Source organism: Rhinolophus sinicus, linkage group LG14 (genome assembly GCF_036562045.2).
Source record: "Rhinolophus sinicus isolate RSC01 linkage group LG14, ASM3656204v1, whole genome shotgun sequence".
In the NCBI taxonomy this organism is placed as follows: Eukaryota; Metazoa; Chordata; class Mammalia; order Chiroptera; family Rhinolophidae; genus Rhinolophus; species Rhinolophus sinicus.
This window is the reverse complement of record NC_133763.1, coordinates 13818035-13842777: the sequence shown is the minus strand read 5'-3', so window position 1 is coordinate 13842777 and position 24743 is coordinate 13818035. Positions and strand designations below refer to the sequence as shown.

At 36.8% G+C, this 24743-nt stretch overlaps 1 protein-coding gene across 11 annotated transcripts in view; it reads right to left on the bottom strand.

Moving 5' to 3' along the window:
• Window positions 1-24743, bottom strand: part of PDE7A (phosphodiesterase 7A) — a 97491-nt gene that overhangs the window by 22517 nt on the left and 50231 nt on the right. For all 11 annotated transcript variants that reach the window (XR_002135769.2, XR_012491762.1, XR_012491763.1 and 8 more), the window contains exons 4-7: window positions 12887-13038; window positions 11070-11133; window positions 4664-4759; window positions 2480-2580 (exon numbers count right to left, since the gene is read on the bottom strand). Coding sequence is in view for 3 of the 11 variants with exons in the window: in XM_019710689.2 (XP_019566248.1) it covers window positions 2480-2580; window positions 4664-4759; window positions 11070-11133; window positions 12887-13038 (413 nt within the window). In the remaining 8 variants the exon portion in view is untranslated. The remainder of the gene's footprint in view (window positions 1-2479; window positions 2581-4663; window positions 4760-11069; window positions 11134-12886; window positions 13039-24743) is intronic.

Genomic DNA, 24743 nt, shown 5'->3' with positions numbered 1-24743 from the left:
TGTCTACGAAAGTCAGATTTCACATGTGTCATGTGTATCATCAGTGTTCTTTTTCAATCAGATAGAAAACTACCAGTGATGAGTTTTCCTGTGTTCAATGAAAAACTTCAGTTTTCATTGTTGCTACTAGGCTCAACTGGAACAAAATTATCATCTATGTAAGTTCAGCTTTGAGGACATACAAATAAATCCTACAGTCAGAGCTGATACATGTACAGAGAGAAGTAACTTTCCCCTAAATTTCCAATAATTTCTTGGGCTTTGAATATTTCTTTGTCACTGAGAGAAGAAGCTAGGAATTAGCTCTTACATATAAATCATAAGATAAAAAATGGAAGTAGATTTCTCACTGAACATGACATTTAACCCTTTTTCTTTGCAATTCCCTCTGCACCTGGATTTTCCCATGGCGGACTCCTCTGACACTCACTCAGTTCACAGGGTTGCGGCCACTCTGGCTAAGGCTGCAATCCCCGCCATCCACTCCAGCACATTCCTCTAGTTAGGTTTCCTCACAGCAGTAATCACTACAGTAAATGTCAAAGTTCTATTTATATCTATTTGTTTAATGATCGCCTTCCCTGCTGGAAGGTGAGTTTTCTAAAGGCTGGGACCTTTCCTGTCCTGTTTACCACCAAATTCCCAGCACCGGGAAAATGTACTGAGTGAATGAATGAAAACACACGAAAAGGTGGTGCCATGTGAAGACCCAGGAAGTAAAGATACAATCTTCAAGCTTTATTTAGAATTCACTCTTAAGACTTTGAGTGACTCTATTTTTAAATGTAAACTATGATAAGGGAGAAGACAATTGTTGCATTTTAGGGCTTAGTGATTTTATCCGTATCCTTCATTGAAGCTTTGACTAAGAGTTTACTGAATATATATGAATGATGAAAAGTGTTAAAATAAGTATTATCAGAGCTGCATAGGCAAACAAGTATTCAGAATACGAGTTACTGGTACCAGACCTACATAGGCCAAAACTGTTTAAAATTAGTACTGCCCGAGCTGCATGGGTAAGACAGCGTTTGTACCCATTTTCCTCCCCTGCTGTCCCCACTTTTACATTCTCTGCCCCTCTGGCCCCACCCAGTGCTCCTAGTGGAGTGTGGCCAGTGGGGGGTGGGAGGGGACAAACCTTCACAGACGTGGACCAGCTTAACCTCCTCTGCGGCCCACAGAACATGGCACTTACCTCCACCACTCCGTTTACCTGGCTGTATGGTGATTATTTATCAATTTCTCCCAGGTTGGCCCAGAGCTTTTTGTTTTAAGTTTAATTAAAAAATTGAAGCCCTTGGGAGCGTACATTTGTACACATCAAATGTAAGCATTTTATTATTGTATATGATATCACAACAAAGTTGATTTTTTAAAAAAGTTATGTATGTAAACTGTAAAAATTGGGGTATTATCACATATTCCACAATCTCTTGAAAAATGAGAATACTGGCAGCCACATGGCTATACTCTCAAGTTGGCATCAACTGGCACAAGGTCGTTTAGTCAGCCTGCTTTCCCTCCTGACACTGAGCCGGAACTAAGATCCCAACGGCAAAGAGTTTAGAAGCAGGGCTAAGAGAAGGCGGACGTCATTTCAGAACCTCCAGGGGTAGGAAACGTCCATGGGCAAATACGACTTTCATTAACATCTACAGCTGGTGATTCCCAAATCTGTGTCTCCAACTCTGATCTCTCTCCTATACTTGACTCTTTTATTCAAGTCTCTATTGGACAGCTATCCATTTGGGTAACACACAAACACATTTAACTTCACATATTCAAAACGGAAGTCATCTTCTCTACCAGCCCTACCGCCTAAACTTGCTCCTTTTGCTGCATTCTTTCTCTCACAAGACTTCCACCTTCCCCTCAACTGCCCAAGGCCGTCTTTGTCAGCTACTCTCCCTACCTCATCCCGCCACGTGCTTTGGACAGCACACCCCGTCATTCTAACTCCCAGGAGACCTCACAAAGCATCACCTGTCTCCTTCCCCATGGCTGCTTGCCTCGCTTAGGCCACCATGCTCTTTCAAGGAGCACTGAAAATAGCCCGACAGGTACTCATGTTTCTCGTCTTGTCTGACTTGTTTTCACACCACAGCCTGGGTAGTTTTCTGAAGTCTCTTGCTTCCCTTCCGTGGCTCCCTCTTCAGTCACCGAGCGGGACTGGTGCTACTCCCACCCTCGTGGAGCTCAGCTTAATGGCCAACGTCCTGAGACAGCGTCCGAGGTTCCGTGTGATCCGCCCTCACTTGGCCTCTCCAGCTGCTCGCTCAACAATCACCCAATTCCACAGCTGCTGCGCTTTCAAATGTAGCCACGTTTGGAAACTCAATCCAGCTCCACCTCATTCTTGTGAAGTTCAGGGAACTTCTGATTTGGAGTCACAGCACTAACTGAAGGAAAAGCACTAGGCAGTAAAGCAAAGGGGCTTTCTTAGGATTCCCACCTACAGGAAACGTCGACACCTTACCTTAGGTTCTTTTAAGTAACAGTGCATGGCCTGAGTAACATCTGCAGCGTGGACTGCGTTGTGGTAAGGGTTCTGACTGTGGTAGTCTTCTTGAATCATAACTGCATCAAAGAAAAAAAGACCCCAAATTTAACTGTAAATGGGAGGCTTGTACACGTACAAAAACTGTGAAAATTATCAGTTCTCCACTTATGCTTTTCAAGTGGCTACCAGCTAACTGTCCAGATTCAGAGATGATAATCACCTCATAACTCACATGTACACCTAAAGAATCAATATCATTCTGGCTCATTACTTGTTTGAAACTAATGAGAAGGTCTTCATTTCAAAATTATAAATAAATGTGTTTTCTCTTTCTCTTTTTAAATGTGAATCTAACATTTTGCAAAACTCTCTTTTAAAAAAAACGGTCTTAAGTAGTTTTTATTAAACAGATAAAAAGAGTCTCTTGGTTTAATAAAAATAGTACAATTCATTCAACAAATACAGAGGGTGCCAAAAAAAAATGTATACACATTTTAAGAAAGGAAAAAACTGTATTAAAATTATGCTGATGGTAACCACTCTGAGCACCTCTTGTAATTGCAGGAGTCAAACGTGACTTGTATTCATCTTCTGTTGTCGGTATATACTGAGTATTACAATTTTAATACAGTTTTTTCCTTTCTTAAAGTGTGTACACATTTTTTGGGCACTCTCTGTATTAACTGTGCCAGGTACTGTTCTGAGTAGTACTAGAAATTCATCAGTGAACAAAAATTCAAAATAGTATAAATACTGCGGTACAGAAAATGAACCTATGGGTACATCATCAGTGAGGTAAGTCTTGGATCTGGAATTCATTTCTCAATAGTATGGATGGATCTTGTTGATCCTGCCTCCTTTGCTCAGTGTCTGTTACATGATCACGTAAAAGTAGACTAGGATTAGGGGTAGGGCTGTCCCAGCTGTCGTCAAACCTGCCCTCTGGCCTCAGAAGCATAACATGAAAATCTAGTGATTTCCAAGTAAAGCGAACCAACCCCAAGGTGGTGAACTATGACCCACTGGTGAGAGGGAAACAGCATCAGAATTCTGTCTTTACTTCGATCCTATCATTTAAAATAGCCTTTTAAATACTCTTGTTAATATCTATTTTTATATATGTTTTATAATTTATGTATTAGTACAGTATTATGGACAATTTATAAATAAATGAGCATTAAAAGTTTCTCAAAAGTGCTAGGTAATACATTTATTTTAATTTGGTACTTAAGAGGAAAGAAAATATTTTCTTCCTTAAAAGAATAAAAAGAATCCTCATGATACTAAAATATGTTTTTCTAACATTTTTTTATTCAGTGAAAAACAACTTTTTTTCTAGCAGAGCAGTCTTAAGTAATTATCATCCTGCACATTTAAACATATTCAAGATAATCTTTGAAGTTTATTATCAAAATAGGAGACCTAAATGCAATGTACCCAATCTTTTAAAGTTTTGCCTTCAAAAATTTAGAAAAGGACAGAGACTGTGCCATCTTCATCAGAAAGCTGTGGCCAATGGGAGAGAGACTGACTGCAAACTGTCCCAGTTTTCCCCCAGCCCCTCCGCCCATGGCTTTGAGCCTTTGCAACTTCTCTGCCGAGAGGTGCAGTTCATTTCCATCTGACCTGCTCTGGCCGCCAGGACGTGGCAGAATGAGGCCGGCCAACGCTGAGACCGGGGCTCCAAGAGCCAGCGCTCTCTGGGAAACTGGCCACCACTCTTTGAACAAGCTCAGCTTATTGTAAAATAAATATTTCTTTCTTTGTTTTTAATGTGAATCTATTATGGTGCCAAACTCCCCCGTCTCCTTTTCATTTAACAGAGGACCATGTAGAGTTCGTTCAGCCCGGTCAGGCCCTGTATTCCAGCTGAAGTCCCAGCCAAGGCCTGCAAAGCCACCATGCAGCTCACCTGTTGTCACCTGCAGCGCATAAATGAGCTCAGCCAGACTAGAAGCAGCATTCGACAGCCCCACAGACTGAGAAGCTAAATAAATACGTGTCATTTTAAGCCACTAAATTTGGGGTGGTTTGTTTTAGAGCAATAGTTAACTGATTTTATATATATATATATATATATATATATATATATATATATATATATATATATATATTTCTTGTGTAAATTTCATTACTATCAAATGGGTCAGAATCACTTACCTAAAAATCTACGAAGTTTCATCATATCTAAATGGAAGTACTCAATTAGTCCATGAAGACTAAATAAATGAAAGGTTAAACTTACTAGACTATTACCTGAAAAAAAAAAAGCGATATTAGTAGCTAACATTAATTGCATTATTTTTCCAAATATGGGTTTCGAATATACAACATGTAGAATACTAATTTTTACTTTTTGTCTAAAATTTACATCTTGTTATTTTTACCAGTTATGAACTTCAAATACATCTTTTTTTCCATTCTAAGAAAAAAATTTTTTTGTTGTTTCATTTTCCACAACCAAATAACTAGAAGATAAACATTTTCAAATAGACTGACTTTTTTTTAAAAGACACCAAAATAGTTAGAATCAGTGGAAAACTTTGAAAATTGTCCCACAGTGAGTTTTAGGCATCCCAAAGCAATTAAAACATGGCTGCCCCTAACCTCTTCTGGACCAGCCCCTCCACCACCCTATTTTAGCTGAACAGGGATGTCCCAGAGCAAACTGCCTTGGCTGCAACCTTGCTAGGTGGACGTTGTATTTATTCTGAAACACACAAGGCCAGAAGGAGGAATCACCTCAAGAACCAAACTCTGAACTCAATTACTTGCCTCTCCCATACTTGCAGCAGAAAATCTGAAAGTTGCTGGAAGAGGGGAGGAGAAGAAAAATCTTCTTCTAGTGACATGGCTCTTTCATACTCCAAAATGCTTATTTTCAAACCTTCTCTTCTCTCCTCAAACTTTCAACATACTCACAGCCCATTCACCCCCTCATTCTCAACAACCTCATATTTCACAAAAAAATACAAGACCTCAAATTTCCCTTTTTTTTGTACTGGATATGATTTTCTTTAATTCAAATTTATTGGGATGACAATGGTTAGTAATATTACATAGGATTCATGTGTACATTTCTGTAATACATCCTCTATATATCACATTGTGTGCTCACCACCCAGAGTCAGTTCTCCTTCCATCACCACATATTTGATCCCATTTATCCTCTTCTAATATCCCCCTTTTCCCCCTTACCCTCTGGTAACCAACAACCAATGTGTCCTTCAATAGATGATTGGCTAAAGAAGATGTGGTATATATACATAATGGAATACTACTGAGCCATAAGAAAAGATGAAATAGTGCCATTTGCGACAACATGGATGGATCTTGAGATTATTATGCTAAGTGAAATAAGTCAGACAGAAAGTCAAGAACCATTCGACTTCACTGATATGTGGGATATAAAACTGAAAGCAACAAAGGAACAAGACAAAAAAAGAAACAAACACTCATAGACACAACAGACAAATTTCCCTTTCTTCCCGAAGCCAATCCCTCTACTCCTCCACAGCTCCCCCCACCCTAGTCCCACTGAATCCAAACATCCCTCCCTCCCTCTGCTGTCCCGGTCTCAGCATCAGCACTCAGATATGCTTGCGATTCTCTTACCCTTGAAACTACAAAGAATCTCCAACTCTCTTGGCCCCTCCGATTGTCACCCTCTCGATTCCCCTACAAGCCAAGTTTTCTAAAGGAGCTGCTACACGTAATGGGGATCAGTTTCACCCTCACTTCCACTCCTTTGTCCTTGACCAACTGCAGTCACACCAAGTGTAGAAATTAAATTTGGAAAAACTTCATGTTTTTGGAAAAACATTTTTATAATGTCTAGTTTTCCCTTCCAAGGTATAACTCTCCATTTTTTGTACCTTCCATTATTTCTCAAAGTTTTGTAGATTTCCTCTATAGGACACACATACTATATTATTTTAACAATTAAATAGACTGTGTTTTAAAGGGTATGAATGCATAATTACTACGTGCATTCAGACAATAACAGTAACATAAACATGATTCTAGTATTCCCTAAAGAAATCTATTTTTATATGATTCTTATAAAAATGTATGAAAGGCCTAACTAGTCCCACATTGAAATTTTTTTGTAAAAATATTTAGGAAGGATTATAGAATACTGAAAAGCATGTAGCAACCCAAAAGAAATTTATTTTTTAAACTACCTGACATATTACCTTGAAAAGGGAAAAAAAAAATTGAAATATTTTCTTTTTATTAAATTAAATGTTAAGATTCATTCAAATCCTGATAACACTCTACTGGTACAGACATGAGCCCAGAAGCAGACATGAGTTTAGAAGCACTTGTGAAAAAGTGAGCTATATTTCTGTTATTAATGTTGTAACAACCAACTTTTCTTTGGGTATATCCAAAGGTATTTCAGAATGTATAGTCAAACAAACTATCCAATTTAAAAATGGGCAGAGGATCTGAACAGAAAATTTTCCAAAGAAGACATACATGTCCAACAGGTAAATGAAAATGTGCTCAACATCACTAATCATCAGGGAAATGCAAATGAAACTACAACGAGATATCACCTCACACTGGTCAGAATGGCTATTATCAAAAATATAAGAAGTGCTGGCAAGGATGTGGAGAAAAGGGAAACCTTATGTACTCCTGGTGGGATTGCAAATTGGTGCAGCCACTATGGAAAAGACTATGGAGGTTCCTCAAAAAAATTAAAAATAGAACTACTTTATGATCCAGCAATTCCAGTTCTGGGTATTTATCTAAAGAAAACGAAAACATTAATTCGAAAAATTACATGCACCTCCATGTTCTCTGCCGCGTATTTACAATAGCCAAGACATGAAAAGAAGTGTCCATCAATGGATGAGTACAGAAAATGTCTCTCTCTCTCTCTCTCTCACACACACACACACACACACACACACACACACGCGCGCGCGCGCGAACATAATCCAGCCACAAAAAAGGGAATCTTGCCATTTGTGACAATGTGGATGAACTCCGAGGGCATGCTAAGTAAAATAAGTCCAAGAAAGAGAAATGCCATATAACCTCACTTATATGTGGAACCTAAAAACAAAAACAAAAAATTGACCTCATAGATACAGAGAACAGATTGGTGGTTGCCAGAGGTGAGGGTTGGGGGTGGATAAAATGGGTGGAGGGGATCAAAATGTACAAATTCCCAGTATAAAATATATAAATAAGCCCTGGAAATGTAATGTTCAGCATGGTGACTATTGGTAATAATACCGTATTGCATATTTGAAAGTTGCTAAGAGAGTAGATCTTAAAAGTTCTCATCACAAGAAAATAATTTTTATAACAGTGTATGGTGACACATGCTAACTAAATTTATTGTGATTATTTTGCAGTATATACAAATATCAAACCATTATATTGTACACCTGAAGCTAATACAATGTTATATGTAAACTATACTTCAAATTTTTAAAAATGTATATTCATTCTGTATGTTTAGGTTATGATAGTGTTCTCCCAAAATCGTTTCCCAAACCTAATGAAACAAATTACCGATTTCTAGGAATAAGTTTTAAGAAAGCTACAATCTAATAGCAAAATACCCTCTTTGGGAATTCAGGCAAACTGCAAGAAATATATGTGACGTCTTCCACCAAAAACTTTCCAGGAATCTAATAAGAACCAATCTATTCAAGTGCACAATCCATACCAAATTGAAAAACTGCATGCAACATTTTTTTCTCATTTTCAGTTTATAAAATACACCTGAATATTTTAATACCAGTGAATAAGAACACAAATCAATGAAAGATTTCAAAACAAGTGATGCTTAGTTGATGCGTTAAACAAGAAACAGGCACAGAAGAACTTGTTTTATATGAAAATGGAAACAAACACTTTATTGGACAAGAAAACTGTACTTACAGAAAAGCTACCCTCATAAAAACAGAACAAAGCGTAGGACTGCCGAAGGTAGAGCAGCCTTTGATAGTTTTTCGAATGTGATTCCGGGGGGAGCTGGCAGCATTGGGCTGCCTGCATAACACAGACCTGGAATGAGGGTCCTCACATGCCAGGTAGCTTTCAGGGGTGACAAGGCACATCTTGTTACCTCACATAACCTAACTCTCATTCCTGTAAAAGGAACATGAAATATACCCTACCGGACAGTAACTACTTCCCTCCTCGCAGAGGACAGACGGGGACTGTTTGTCTTGGCAAAATCACTGATTTTGCCTCCTCCCTGTCTTCCCTACAGGACCATTTGGGAAATTACCAGAGTAAGAAATACAGAAAGTATTGGACCAAAAACAAGCAGGGAAAACTATACATTTGGATCCCATGTACATATATCACCCAGAATTCATTTCACGCTAAGCCATTTTGAAATGAAAGTAGTGCTGATTAAATAATGCCAAGTTAAAGGAATTTTCTTCTGCCCATTTGTTTCTCGATAATATCTCTTCATGTATAGAATTCCTGTAACTTTTTCGTGGCTATAGTTAACTGAATATATTTATCACCATCTGTAAAATCACAGGTGGGTAGCTAACTAAATTCTATGTAGAAACCATTCAGCCATCTTCTCCACAGAAAGGAGTGAGGTGATTAAAGGGAAAACAAATTAATTAAAATAGTGGGCTTTTACTTCTGCCCATCCTACACGATCCAAACTTCCTCCACTTTCATCACCAAGCCCCCTGACTAGCACTTTTAAAAAACAAAATTTAGAGATCAATTATTTCAACAGTGACAAATGTCCCAGTAGACTAATACTAGGCTATGAACTATTAGTTTATACAAGGCTAAACCTTGAAGGTGCTAAGTGTGGCATTCTTTTATTTGTATTACCTTGAGATAACTAAAGTAATATTCGTGTTGAGTTAGGAAAGGGAGTTTCCCAGACCCAGTAGCAGCCCAGCCACCTGACAGTTCACCACTTGTATTTCCAAAAAGGGGAAGGCTGAAGAGAAGGACAACTGTATAAATGACATCAGAGCCTGTCCTGTGTGGACAGGCCAAAGTGGGGGCAGGGAGAGGAATACAACACTTGCTCAGTCACCAAAGGGCAAAGGAGAGGGGAGAAAAATAGAAAAGGGGAAAAACAAAAAGGCAGGGAACTAACTGGGAAGGGGGTTTTGCTGATAAGGTAAGCTTTACTCTCTTTACAATTATGCCTGAGATCCATCGATTTATTTTCTGTCAATAGTGTGTGGACAATCAGAAGGTGATTACAAAGGTATTTTCACTTATGTGCGCCACACAGCTTAGAGGGAATAATGTAGTGATACTACAAAGCTAGAACCACACTGATTCTCAAGATGCATAAAGTTGTATTTGCTTGTGCATTTTCCATACTTGGCTTCCTTACAAAAGGAACTTCATTCCAAAATAAAATGAGAAAAAAAAGAGAGGTGATTTTAAATAGCAGTGAACCACACATTTATTACATCTGCACCGTAAGAACTGACTTCCTCTCAGTGTACTCTCCACTCTGCTTCATTTATTTAAAAGGTATTTAGACAAAAGGGGCAAAGTCTAGTTGAACTACATGTACCACCAATTTTTTTATGCCAAATAAAACTGATTTCCAGTGTCAGTTGGTTGCTGGACTTATGGTGATCACTTCTTTAAGTATATATACATTGAATAACTACCGTGTATACCTGAAACTAATATTGTATGTTAACTTTATTTTTTAAAAACGCTTAAAAAAAACTGATTTCCCAAAAGGAATCCTGTTCCTGTTCCCACAAAGAGTAAGGGAACATGAACCCTCTCCCCAAAACAAAACTCAGGAGGGGGTGAACAAAGCAGAATCACCTGTTTTTCTTCAAAGCACTCTTACTCTGTAGATTCTAATAAGCCCCCTAAAGAAGCTCTTCCCCACGCCAGAGGGAACCACATATGCCATATCTCCCAAGAGAGTGGAGAAAGAAAAGCCTGAGAATCACAAAGCTAGAAGAAAGGCTAGCTCTCGAAAAGTTGTTCATCTACCACATACTGTGTTTCCCTGAAAGTAAGACCTAGCCGGACAATCAGCTCTAATGAGTCTTTTGGAGCAAAATGAAAGATAAGACCCGGTCTTATTTTACTATAAGATGGGGTCTTATATAATGTAATATAATATAAGACCGGGTCTTATGTTAATTTTTGCTCCAAAAGACTTATTAGAGCTGATTGTCCGGCTAGGTCTTATTTTCGGGGAAACACAGTATCCGTAGCTATCAAAGCTGGAATATGGCATCAGAAGATGCCATTGTAAATGCCCACAATCCAAAAGAAACCAAAAAAGAAAAAACAAGAACATGATATAATAACTCTCACTTTGGGTTACTGGTAATAGTAGCATTAATTAGGGATGGCCAACTGATGACTTTTTGGATTGCTGATAAGAATAATCAAAAACTGAAATTATGAGATTGATTCTCCCGGCTTATAAATCAGTCATAAAGAAGGGACAAAATGATGGCCCCTCTACCAGCAGAGGGCTTGTAAATGAAAGCAAAGTAAATGAAAGCAATAATCCATCAATGTATCAATCTAGACAATACATTACTTTGAGAAAGTCAAATTCTTCACTTACCATTTGTTAGTCTATCAAACAGAAAGATATCAAAATTCCAATTTCCAACTTTTCCCAGCATACACTGAAATGAAAACCAAACATTCCTACTATAATTTAATGTCAATAACACTCTCCATCTTTTATAGATAGTTCAGAAAAGTTAATGAAAATGGTAAGTGACTGATTTACTTTAAGAAATGCTAAATATCATTGTCCTTTTAATCATGACTTTTCCAACTGGCTCCAAAAAAGGTCTGAAGGGATTAAACTCCATTAAAAAAAACAAATATTATTTTGTTTTCCAAGTAATGAATGTACAGGTAAGGTTAGTGTTTCTTTCAACATGTTCCTATACGCCCACAATCTTTCAAGAATTCTAACATAACTCACAGAAGTGTGATTCAGACATTGCATGGTCCAGAAACTAGATTTTAAAAATCTAGTAAAAATGTTATAATAACTGAGTACTTACTATATTCCAGGTGCTGTTAAAAGTGCTTTACTCACTCTCACTATTCACACCAACACTATCAAGAGGCATTGTTTTCAATCCTCATTTATAGATGGGGGAAACAGGCAACAAGTAAGTAACTTGCTCAGCTAGACAGTAATAGAGCTGGGGTCTTAACTCAGGCAGTCCGATTCAGGAACCTAGGCACCTGAAATCTATGCCATACCATGCTTAAATTATTTGCTACTCATTTTCTTAAAAAGTACTCCAAACTTATGGGCATTTATTTATATTCTTTAAATATCCTTATAAAATAATAGCATATACTGCGTTAATTTTTAGATTGATGTGTACTTCAGCCAAGCAAACAAACCACACAGTGACCCTAAAAACCAAATAGATTATATTTTTACACTATATATATGCAACTTAAAAATTCTGTGGACTTTATTTTTAAGAAAAAAAATTTTACTGTTTCCAAAAGTTCATTGTTGTATGCATGCATTTATGAATAAATTGACATAAGCATAGATACTACTAGAAGAGATCAATTATGATACAATTACACACAGATCAATATTCTCATTCTAAAACGCAGAACTCGTTAGATTTTTTTTAAAAAATCATGAACACTTTCCATTGATTTCTTTTATCAAACAGGGAAGCAAATTTTTTCCACTTGAATGTCATCATAAAAGTACCCCAGCCCTATCTACACACATTTACAAAATCTGGCCTGAAATATTAAGTCAAAGACTAATTTAAAAAATATTAGAAATGTAAGATTATTAAAAATTCTCATTTGGTCAAAAACAAGCTCACCTAATCTCCACTTTCATTAAAACATTTATTGTAAGAAAATAATGCTCAAAATCACTGGATATAATTAACACACACCTAAATTCTCAAAATACCTCATTGATGCAAGAGACTATGAAAAATCATTCGTCTGAAAGTCATGAGACCTAACTTGCTGTACTGGTTTACCTCTGAATCAGGAGGGTGGGCTCAAACAAGTCTCTTGCTCAATTAGGCCATCATTTCCTTATCTACTGAACACAGAAATTCGATCAGATAATCCATAATATTCTTCCCAGCATTAACAGTCTGTGTGATCTTATAGTTTAATGTTTTATTGATCTACTTTTTACTTAATGTCATAATAAATGAAAACACTTTCATTTATTTAGTTACTTCAAAAATGCCCCTTGCTCTGTAATACCTAATCATGAAATGAACAGCTACTCTAAAGGAAAAACCTGAAAAATGGGCTTAAATGACTTTCTCATACAAAAAGACTCCATAAATCAGTACTGTATAGGGAAAAAAAGGCTTCGTTAAACTTATCAAAAAATTAACATTTTCTTGAAAAAGCTATACCCACCTTGGCTTGTCCATTATAATCATCATCTAAAATGTTTAGAGAATTTGAAACGGTAGTACCACGAAAAAAGCGTGAAGATCTAAGATATCGCTGGAAACTTAGTAACCTTCTGATATTTCTTGCAGACACAGAAACTTCAATTTCAGATTGAGCTGAAATAAAAGGAGTAAAAGGTGAGTATAGCAACGCAAAACTGCATATACTATCTTTGTAATACCCTTTTCTAGTTATACACAAATATTATTTTAAATTAATTAATTGCTATACCACATTTCTAGGAAAGAAGAGGTACTTTATTTGTATTTTCAATTAAATAACTAAAAACGAAGAGATAAATATGTAATTTTGACAGCATTCAGAAAGCTAATAATGTGGAGTGGGGCTAGATTACTAATTAGTTTTTTGTTTGTCTGGTTTTTAACTTCCAAGAATTATCCCTCACTCGATTGCTTCAATACACTATATACACATTATGGAGCAGAAAGACAAACTCTAGTTTCAAACTATGCTTCATATTTGAGAAGCCAGGTCTCAAGTTACATAAGACTTCAGCAATTACACATCTCAAATCCTAATAAGGTATCATTTCAAATATTTCCCTAAGATAATTTAGGGAAAAAGGAAATGGAATGCAGAATAACATAGTTTATAGGAATCCTGTAAGAGAACTAAAGGATAGGGATAAAAATTATGTATGACGACAAATTCTAGAAAAGGTGGTTCCTCATTGGAGACTGAAATGTTCTCTTTCTGTTAGTCTAACAGACTTTTCCTTCTCGTGTAAGAATAAACCAGTTTCTTTGAGTAACAAAGACTTGGGTTAAAAGTTATCTCTAGGGAACATGGTATCTTTAAATTCTAGAATCAAACTAAATTCAGTGAAATGTTCACAATATAAACTCATGAAAACCAAGATGAAGGATCAATAAATCATCATCTCTCATCTTAACTCCCATTAACTTAGAATCACCAGGTGGAAAGGCAGGTAATCAAACATATTCTCTCTTGTGTGTCATTCACTAACTCCTCTATTTAATCTATAAAATAATGGTGATGATATCTCATACAAAGGGTTCTGGATTAAATGAGATAACGTATACACAAGTCAGATATATAACAGGTGTTACATAAATGGTGGCAACACAGATGACAAAATCGATGCTGATGCCATTGCTTGCAGGTGTGCTTCTAGTTAATTATCATAAGTTACAAATCTGTTCATGTTGCTCTAAATAAAAGTATTCATTGGCTCCTCATTATCTTATAACGAACTCCATCTCCTTAGCCTGGAAGAGATGGAGCTTCCCTGTCCCAGGTTCTGGCTCTCTCCAAATTCGACTCAGGTGTCACCTCACCTGGGAAGCACACCTGAACACCTGCACATACACATCTGAGAGAGATGGGAAGCATGGCCTCTGGGTTGTCATCGTTTCCCGTGCAGACACCCATGAGACTACTTCTGATATTGCATTATAACTGCTTATGTACCTTTCTCCTTCAACAAACGATGACCTCTAACGCAGGCACAAACTATTTTTTTTATCTCTGTATTCCAAAGCCTAATAATAGTGCCAAGTAGGTATGTGTAAAACATACTGAATACATGTTGAATACATGCATACTGTTTTTGGGATATCTGATGAGTTTTGAGGTTTCTGTATACTCACATAAGCGAGAAAGAAAATAATGCATTGTTATAAGGTTTACTTCCTTATTTTTCATTCCAGTGAGTCTAAAATAGAAAACATCTAGAACAATTGTGGATTTAAATTTTTATCTTTATCAATGTAATGCACATTAAAAGGACTGGAACCAAATGGTAAACTATTAATGTCAAGTGATTATGTTTGAACTAGAATTAGTATGTTTGAGGAAACTAGGGTAGCCTAAGTTCAGTGAAAGCAACGTTATTTGCTTTACAAAAAGTATGTCATTTAGCCTTCAGCAATCTCAAAAGATAAATATTATCCTCCACTTTACCTACGAGAATACTGAATCTACAAGAGGTTAAGTAACCTGCCCAAGGACATACAGCCAATAACAGGTGACAAATGGATTTTAAAGCACAGATGTCTGTTTACAATGCCTGTGTCCACAGTATTACTCGTATCTTCACAGTATTGTTTGTTAACTGTTTATTATAAAAATTGTATGCATACCATTATTTAAAATTATTCTTACTTAGATGAAAATATGTACAAAAAGCAACACAGAAAAAAAGCTAATGTACAGGAACGTAAGTATTTAATGTAACCTTTCTAGTCTTCTCCTAGAATAGATCTGGAAGAGACAGAATGGAATGGCACAAATATATGGGAGTACTCTGGTTTCTCTTCAGGTCGCATAAATCTTTCGCCTTTTACAAATATATGGGGAGCAGATGAGGTCTAGTTGATACAATACTAGCACCACTATCTCTGTATTATAAGGTACTTCATAGTTTCATGAAATGTTGCAGAAGACACATATTCTATCCATTATGGAACAGTAACTAAACGAGTTCAAGGTCATGAGCATGACTCCAATTTATCTTACACACAAATGGTAATAATTTTACTACTGGCAATTACACTGCATAATGGGTATGCACATGCATATATACTAATACTGTATTTCCCCAAAAATAAGACCAGGTCTTATATTAATTTTTGCTCCAAAAGACTCACTATGGCGTATTTTCAGAGGATGTCTTATTTTCTCATGTACAACAATCTACTATTTATTCAAATACATAGTCATATCATCTTCTGGAACATCGTCATAACGTAAATGCATCTGTCTGTCTGACGATCTTAACTGGGGCTTATTTTTGGGGCAGGTCTTATTTTTGGGGAAAACACGGTAGTAGGGTGACTGCTTTCAAATTATATGCCCAAACTAATGAACACATCCTTGAAGTAAATTTTGAGAATCTCTTTGGGAGGATAATTGTATAAGACCCCCCAAAAAATGAATGAGCTTTATCTGAGGAGAAAACCCCAACAACTCAATCTGCTACGCCAAGTCTCTGTGTCAACATGGCAGGACTCACAGTGAGCGGTTAAGACAACTGGCACTGTCTGAAGTCAGGCCTCTATCCACAAGGTCACAGTTATACCCTCCCCTGCCTTTCTCCTATTTTCTGGATGACTTCTGACAAGTTACAAGTTCTCTAAGTCTCATTTTCCTTATCTGAAAAAAACTAACAATAATTCATGTCTTTTGCCTGTTTCACAGAGCCCTGAAATTGGGACTTATTATCAAGAGTTCTGTTTTGACCACCTGAAGCTGAGAATGAATGTTAGACATTAACTCAGGGGGAAATGCTCACTCATGACAGGAGCCCAATGCCTTCCAGACTTTTACTTAATGATAGAACCAGCCTTAATCACGACTGATTATTTCACAATCTAAGGACAGAGAACCTGTCCAGAGGAAACATCAAATCATCTAGAGAAAAGTATTTTCTTCAGACAGAGGGCCTGAGGAGCCTACACCTAAGATTCATTCTGGAAAGGACTGAAAATCCCATGGGAACTTGCAGAGATGGCATCTAAAACTACCTGGAAGCTCTTAGACTTTAATACAGGATCAGAACTTGGTGATGGGGGTGGATATTTGATTTTTTCACCCATCTAATTTTTGAATATGTAGTTCACTCATGTTTCAAAATTGAAAAGGAGGGAAGGAGGGAGGGAGGGAGAAAGATCAATGCAAAACCTCAACCTACCAGATCCACCATCCAACCAAGTGCCAAGGCCTCCCCTAAAATGATAATCTTTTTCTCAGTTTCTTGTGTATCCTTCCTGAGGTTTTTGATCAAATATAGGGAAACATCATTATATATTTTTCTACCTCTTTTACATAAATAGTAGCATAGTATACAACCTGGTCTGCATCTTGCTTTTTAATTTATCTTGGAGCTATTTTCCTATTAGTACCTTCCTCATTCTAAGGCTGTAAAATATTCCGTCATATGAATGAACCATAATCTATTAACCAATCCTCTACTGAAAGACATTGCTACAATTTTACAGTTTGCAAAAATACCTTCATTTTGTTAAATATCCTTATATTTCTACCACTTGTTTAACAGCTTTAGATATCATCCTTTAATTTTTTGTTATTACACATCAGGAAATCAACTGATAGCCCATCCTACTTCCCTTTCCTCCTCTAATGTTTGTTAATTGTCAGAGCACTTATTATTTTTCTTTCACTCAAATCCCCACTTCATATTCCACTCTAGAATTAAATATATTCAGGTCCTTTTACCATGGCTTCCTTCCCCAGTTACCTTTTGTTTCCTTAAGAAGAGCTCATAAAAACATCACCTCACAAACAATATATTCTTAAATGTTCAAACTTTTGTTGGTAGTCTTTGTACTCGAAGAACAGATTGACTACATATAAACTTTGTGGCTCTCATTTTCCTTCCCCGTGTGTATTTGAAGGTATTGGTTCATTGTCTTCTCATATTGCAATTTAAAACCTGAGGCAAACCCATTATTTTCCCCTTTATAAGTGACCCACAGAATAGCTTTTTATCTTCAAGTCTAATGACTTGCTAGGATAGACCTCATGTCACCTGGTACATGGTGTGTTCTTTCAACACGTAAATTCAAATCTGTTATTTCTGAAAAGTTGTCTTGAATTATATCTAAATATTTATTCAGTGCCACTATCTTAGCTTTATTATTCAGAGAGACTTTAAACGGTTATGTTGAAACACCTTTGCCTGTCTGCTGTATCACTTTCTCTCCAAATCTTTTTAACTATTAGTTTTGTTTGCTTTGCTCATTTCTATTCACTATGCTCATTACCTTGTTTAGTGCATATTCTACCTTGTTTTCCTACCAAATGTCCTCATTTCTGGGATATATTTAAATTTTTGCTCCATTTCCTGATTCTGAATGTACATATTTCAACTACTTTTGTTGTCTTATTATCTTTTCCCTGATTTCTTGAATTTGTGCTTTACAGTGAAATTATTGCTTCGTTTATTATTTTGTAAGTGTGTAGAAAATTTGGCCACAATTTTCATCAGTTCAATGATACCTTTCTCTGGGAAGTGCTTTTCAATCACTGTTAAGTTCTGCTCTCTTCCACTCTTTTGCATAATTAAATTGTCTGATGTGCCACTTTCTTTGTTTTAAAGAGTCATTAGGAATGGGTTGAATTTTCCTGGACTAACGCTTTACACCCAGTGCTTAGCGGGATGGGAGCGAGATCTTAGGAGAGGACAGTGGAGCCCTCTGAGCTTCTCCACCCCAATGGCGCTCTCCTCTCCGTCTTATCAACACGACTTTGCTATTTCTCTAAATTGGGCCCAGGAGGACTGCACCCACCCCTTCTCAGGCCAGCTCATAGGCCAAATGTGGCAAGCAAAACATTTCAGTTTGTACTTCAGGGTAAGTCCCTTACACTGAAAAAAAAAAAAAAAAAAAAGGAAGAAAAAAAGAAAAAGGTTAGTAAGAATTCTGCTGTGGCTTAACATATGGTCTATTTGGGAGAAAGTCTGAAAAGAATGTGTACCCTGGAGTGTTCCATACATTCCTGATAGGTCTGATTGGCTTAGGGTTTTATTCAAGTCCTCTATTTCTTTATTGAATCTGTCTGGTTCTATTCATTATTGAAAATAGGTAAAGTCTCCTTATTGTAGAATTGTCTGCTTATTCTTTCAATGAAGTCAATGTGTGCTTCATATATTTTGGGGTTCTGTGGTTTAATGTGTGTATAATTTATATTTCTTTCTGCATTGAACATTTTATCATTGTACAATGTCCTTCTTTGTCTCTTGTAACCTTTTCTGACGTACAGTCTACTTTGTCTGACAATAATACAGCCACCCAGCCCTCTGTGCCTTCTTTTGGTTACTATTTACATAGAATGCCATGCCCATCCTTTTACTTTCAACCTCTTTGTACAGTCCTTATATCTAAAGTGAGTCCCTTCTACACGGCATACAGATGGACTGTTTTTTCAATCCATTTGTCCATCTCTGCCTTTACACAGAAGAATTCACTTCTGCCATTTTGTATGTTTTGTTTATGTTCCTTAATTCCTCAATTATTGCCTTTAGCATCTAGTTGATTTTTTTTTTTTAATTTTTGTTGGGGAATACTGGGTAACAGTGTATTTTTTCAGGACCCATCAGCTCCAAGCTCAAACCATTGTTTCTCACTGGCCCATGTGGGAATCGAACCGGTGACTGTGGTGTTATGAGCACTGAGCTCTAACCAACTGAGCCCACTGGCCGCCCCATCATCTCGTTGATTTTTATAGTGTGCCATTTTGAGTACCTCTTCTTTCCTTTTCTATATATTTTTTAGTTATTTTCTTAGTGGTTATCTTGTTGATTACAATTAATATCTTAAACTTATAACACCCTAGTTTGAATAACACCAACTTAGTGTCAACAGTGTACACTCTGCTTTTGTAATCTCCATCTCTTTACCTTTGTACTGTTATTGTCACAGACTGCATCTTTATATTTTGTGTGGCCATTAAATAGATTTATAAATGGACAGTAACAAAGTACAATAATACTGGCTTTTATGTTTACCTATGTAGTTATCTTAATCAGTATCCTTTGCTTCTATGGCTTTGAGTTACACTCTAGTGCCCTTTCATTTGATCCTGAAGGACTCCCGTTAGCATTTCTTGTAGGACAAGTCTACTGGTAATGAACTCCCTCAGCTTTTGTCTGTCTGGAAATATATTAATCTCGTTTTCATTTCTGAAGGATAATTTGACCAGATACAAATTTCTCAGTTGATAGCCACCCTCTCCTTTCAGGATTTGAAATACATCATCCCCACCCCTTACAGCCTCCAAAACATCAGCTGTTAATCTTATTGATTATCCCTTGTTTATTACAAGTTGCTTCTCTCTTGCTTTCAAAATTCTTTGACTTTGGGTTTTAAAATTTTGAATATAATGTATCTCAGTGTGGATCTCTTTCCTGAGCTTCTTGGATGTGTATATTCATGTCTTCATCAAATTTCGGAAATTTCCCATTATTTCTTCAAATATTTTTTTCTGCCTTTTTCTTTTTTTCTCATGCTAGGACTCCTATGATTTATATATTGATACACATAATGTTCCTCCACTAGTTTCTTGGGATCTATTCATTTTTCATTCTTGTTTCTTTCTGCTTTTCAGTCTGTGTAATTTCAGTGAGCTAATCTTCAAGCTTGCTAATCCTTTCTTCTGCCTGCTCACATGTGCTGTTGAATCCCACTAGTGAATTTTTCATTTCAGTTATTGTACTTTCCGGCTCCAGAATTTGGTTCCTCTTTATAATTTCTATCCATTGAGATTCTAATTTTGTTCATACAACATTCTCTTCATTTCCTTTCATTCTTTGTCCATGGTTAGCTTTAGTTCATTGAGCATTTAAGACAGTTGGCCATACTTTCTGGTCCCTTTGTATGTTTTATAGTGTTTTTAATTGAGAACTGGACATTCTGAGTATTATACTGGAAATACAATCTCTCACTTCTCCAGGACTGTTTGTTTTTGCTTGTTTGTGGGCTGGAGCCATCTGTATTGTGACTTTTCCAAACTATTTTTGCCTTTGCATATCTATTTGACTTTGTTTATTCCTTGTTGTGTGTGGTCACTGAAATTCCTGCAGTCAGCCAGTGACCCAACATAGATTTTCTGAAACGTCTGGCTCTAAAAGGCGGGGTGGGGGTGGGTGAAAGAAAAGTACTGATTCTTTAAATCTTCTGGTAGATGCCATGGGTGAAGCCCTCTGCAGCCAAAAGGGCCCAAACCCAGGTAAACGCCTGTACCTATACCTCCAGGATCTGCCCGATTGACTTAAACATGCACTCTAAATTTTTGGAGGACAAGGCCCCACTGCCCACACTGGCTTCAGCAAGCCACTCCAGGACCGTGAGCCACTCCATCCCCACAGGCTGAGGAGCTGAGGAACAGGACGATCACTGGTGCACACACGCGGCCCAACTACCCAACAGCAGCCGTTCCCTCCATCGGGCACTCCCCTCTTGTTGTAAATGTCCAATCAGGATCCAGAGACCTGAAATAGGTGATTCTGTCCCCCCACCTCCACCCTCCACCCCACTCCCGCTACCTGTTTAGTGGTTGTTTTGGTGGCGAGAGGAAACCTAGAGAGCTTCCCACCCTGTCATTTTCAGTGACATTCAACTCTTTCCTGGTCCCTTCTTCTGGGAATAGCTGCCCTAAGCATTATATTCTGCTCAATGTAGGTTCAAGAAAGGGCAGAATTTGCATGGGAAGGCTTGCCTGTCCAGAAACAACCATTGTTAGCCTAGGGCTCTAGATATTTTTCTATGAATTCTTTTCTTTTCTTTTTTGAGGATTTTAATAAGAGTTTATTTGAGCCAAACTGACGACAGATGCTAGAGAGCAAGATCTCAAATGCTCCTCTATGAATTATTTTCTATATGCAGGTGTACATATAGTTTTTCTATTATTGAAGATATTTCATAATATTTTTTGCTTGAAATTCATAAATACCTTTTCAAGTCAATAAATATACTTATATGTGCCATCATTTTGATTAGTCATGTATTATCCTAAGGTATGAAATTATCATAATTTACTTAACCTTTTTGCTGTTAGACTGTTTCTAACCTTTATTTTTCTTACAATTCTATAATAAAATTCTTATAACTAAATCTTTAAGCACATCCTAATTGATTCCCTGAGAGTAAACCCTCAGAAGTAGAATAAGCACATAGGAGCACATTTCAACAGCTTCTAAAACACAATGCCAAACTGAAGAGTAAGTTTTCTAAAAGACAGACAGATTTCCAGAACTGTCCTAGAATAACTTCCAAAATATGATCTATGGAATCGGTAACTATAAATCAAGGATGAACCATGAGGAGATCATTTAAGATGGAAATTTCTAGTTTCTTCTGGTTTGCTCCCCCCATTCTTCCCCTTTACACACACACACACACACACACTCCCTCCCTCTATAATGATTAGAAGCAAAATTCTTATATTGAAACAAGCAAGTAGAAGCCATTACAGAGAGGAAAGAATATGAAGTTGAACAAGTAATTGGGAATATATAAAAGAAGGAAGTAGGAACAGAAAACAGTGACTATGAGAATTTAACTAGTACTTTCATTCAGACATTTACTAAAAACCTCACCCTCTGACCGTATTACATAAAATCTGAGCCTTTTACCAGCATTTTCACGAGCTCATTCTATAACATGAGATACATCATTATTTATTTCACAGCATAATACACAATAAATTAAAATTGTCTTTATTAAAACCCAGCTTCTGCTAGGCTAGGACTATTTATTTTAAGTCCCAGGCTTGTTCTAGCTTACATGGTTACCTACATTCCGATCCAGCTTAGAAAGCCAACAGGGCTCAGTGAATTAATCAAGTTACTATTAAAGAGCTGTTGGCTGTGCTGGTTCTTTTCTAAAATATCACATTACCTCACTATGTGACCATGAACAAACTAATCAGCCTCCACCAAAACTAAATGAGAGTATTACTTAATGATCATGGGAATTACTTCCAGTCACCCATTCTTAGCTTTTCTGAGTCAAAAAAATGAAATGTGGGATAGCAGGCAAATTTAGAAGCGATGTTTTTCTCTTTTCCCTCATATTACAAAGTGGTCAGGAAATACAGGCAATAGGTTAAGGAAACAACAGGGCTGAAGAATCAATACATCTTGAGCAGTATTCCTCCCATCTGTCCCACGGCCTCTCCGCTCTCTCATCCAAATGGCACAGCAAAAGATGCCACTGATATTCAGTTATTAGACAAGAGAGATTTTTAACAGAAAAGCCTTTGGATCTTGAGACTTGACGACGACTTGTTTTAATGGCCACCAGAGGGAGCCCTCCAGTCACCACATCAGCCACCTTAGAACCAAACGCATCACTGAGATGCATATCATCATGAATTACCCTTGGAGACTGTCTTAAAAAAAAATTTTTTTTTTTTTATTTGGTGCTGTAAGTTTTTAACTCTAGGGCAGGTTTTGTTGAATAATAATTGAATAACAAATCTGAAGACATTCTTTATTCTAAACTCCCCCCTTCTTTAATTTTACTCAAAAAGAACAGGAGCCATATCTGAAAGCCGACTAATACTGAGTAAGTACATTCATCTACATCTATGGGATAAGTTTACATTTAGCATGCATGGATAAATGGGGGGGGGGGGGCAGCTAGGTGCTTACAGCAATGGTCTTTACTATCATGTGCTCGTAGGGAGAGGCAGCACAGCAGAGTGGATAAAGACATGGGCTTTGGAGTTTGAATCCAAGTTCTGCCATTTTCACTAGTTTTATGATATTAGGAAAGTTATTTAAGGTCTCTGATCCTTGTTTCCTCACTATAAAATAAGCCTCACAGGACTGTTGTGAAATTAAATGAGATAATACATGCAATGTCTTTTTGGGTACAGAATACACACATTAATGCTATAGTTATTACAGATAGCAAATACTTTATTGAGGTATAACTGACATATTAGTTTCAGGTTCAAATATTTCTGAACACATGGCTTCAGACTGTTTAACAAAATCAGATTTATTCTACACGACAGCATAACTTCATCCTGAAGACAACTGCATACTTTTACATACTATAGAAATAAATGGGCCTATTTAAAAGGTTTCAAACTAGGCATATCTCATTACTTAAAATGAATATATACACAGTCCAAGCTTTATTACGAATCAAAGAAATGAGTTCTTTATAATCTAAAATTAGATCTAAAATGTTAACGTGAGAATAAACTGTATAACCAATATTCTTTCCTTCAAGCAATTCTTACAGCCTTAGTTTGCAGAATTCAGTGTTAACTTTGACAGGATTTGATAAAATAGTCGATATAAAACCTTTTCAAAAGACTAGTCTTATTGTTATGGGTTAGGCATTTCCTCACCCCTCAGAGATAAGTCATGCATATGTTGGTTATTTAGGATGCTTGGATAGGATTTTGGTTATTTAGTATGTTTCATCGGTATCCGTAAGTGATATTAGCTGTAATTTTTTTATTCTTGTCATATCCTTATTAGGTTTTAGTATCAAGATTACGCTGGCCTTACATAATAAGTTGTGAAGTGTATCGTTTTTTCTCTTATTCTCTAGCAGAGTTTGTGGGTGAAATTTTCGTTTGGCAGTTTTTTGGGTTTTTCCCCCCATCATTTTGAAGCTATCTATCCTTTGTCTTCTAGTTTCTTGGTTTTTGTTGAAAATGAAACACAATCTATTTCTGGCAATCTCATAGTCGCTCCTTTGAAGGTAATAATTTTTCTTTTTCTCTCACTACTTTTTAAATGTTTTCTCTTTATCTTAGCATTTGGGACAACATGGATGGACACAGAGGGTATTATGCTAGGTGAAATAAGTCAGACTGAGAAAGACAAATATCATAAGATCTCACTTATACATAGAATCTAAAGAACAAAATAAACAACACAGAAACAGACTCATAGATACAGACAACAAACTGGTGGTTACTAGATGGGAGAAGGGTTGGGGGTTGGGTGAGAAAGGGATTAAGAAGTACAAATTGGGGGGTGGCCAGTTAGCTCAGGGGTTAGAGCACGGTGCTACTAATAGCAAGGTTGCCGGTTCTATCCCTGCATGGGCCACTGGGAGGTGTGCCCTCCTTAAAAAAAAAAAAAAGAAAAAAAAGAGTACAAATTGATAGTTACAAAATAATCATAGGGATGTACAGTACAGTATGGGGAATACAGTCAATAATGTAAAAACTGGGTACTAGATTTATCGGGAGGATCACTTCATAAATTATATAAATGTCTAACCACTATGCTGTTCTCCTGAAGCTGATATACTATTAAATGTTAACTATAATTGAAAAAAAATATTATGTATAG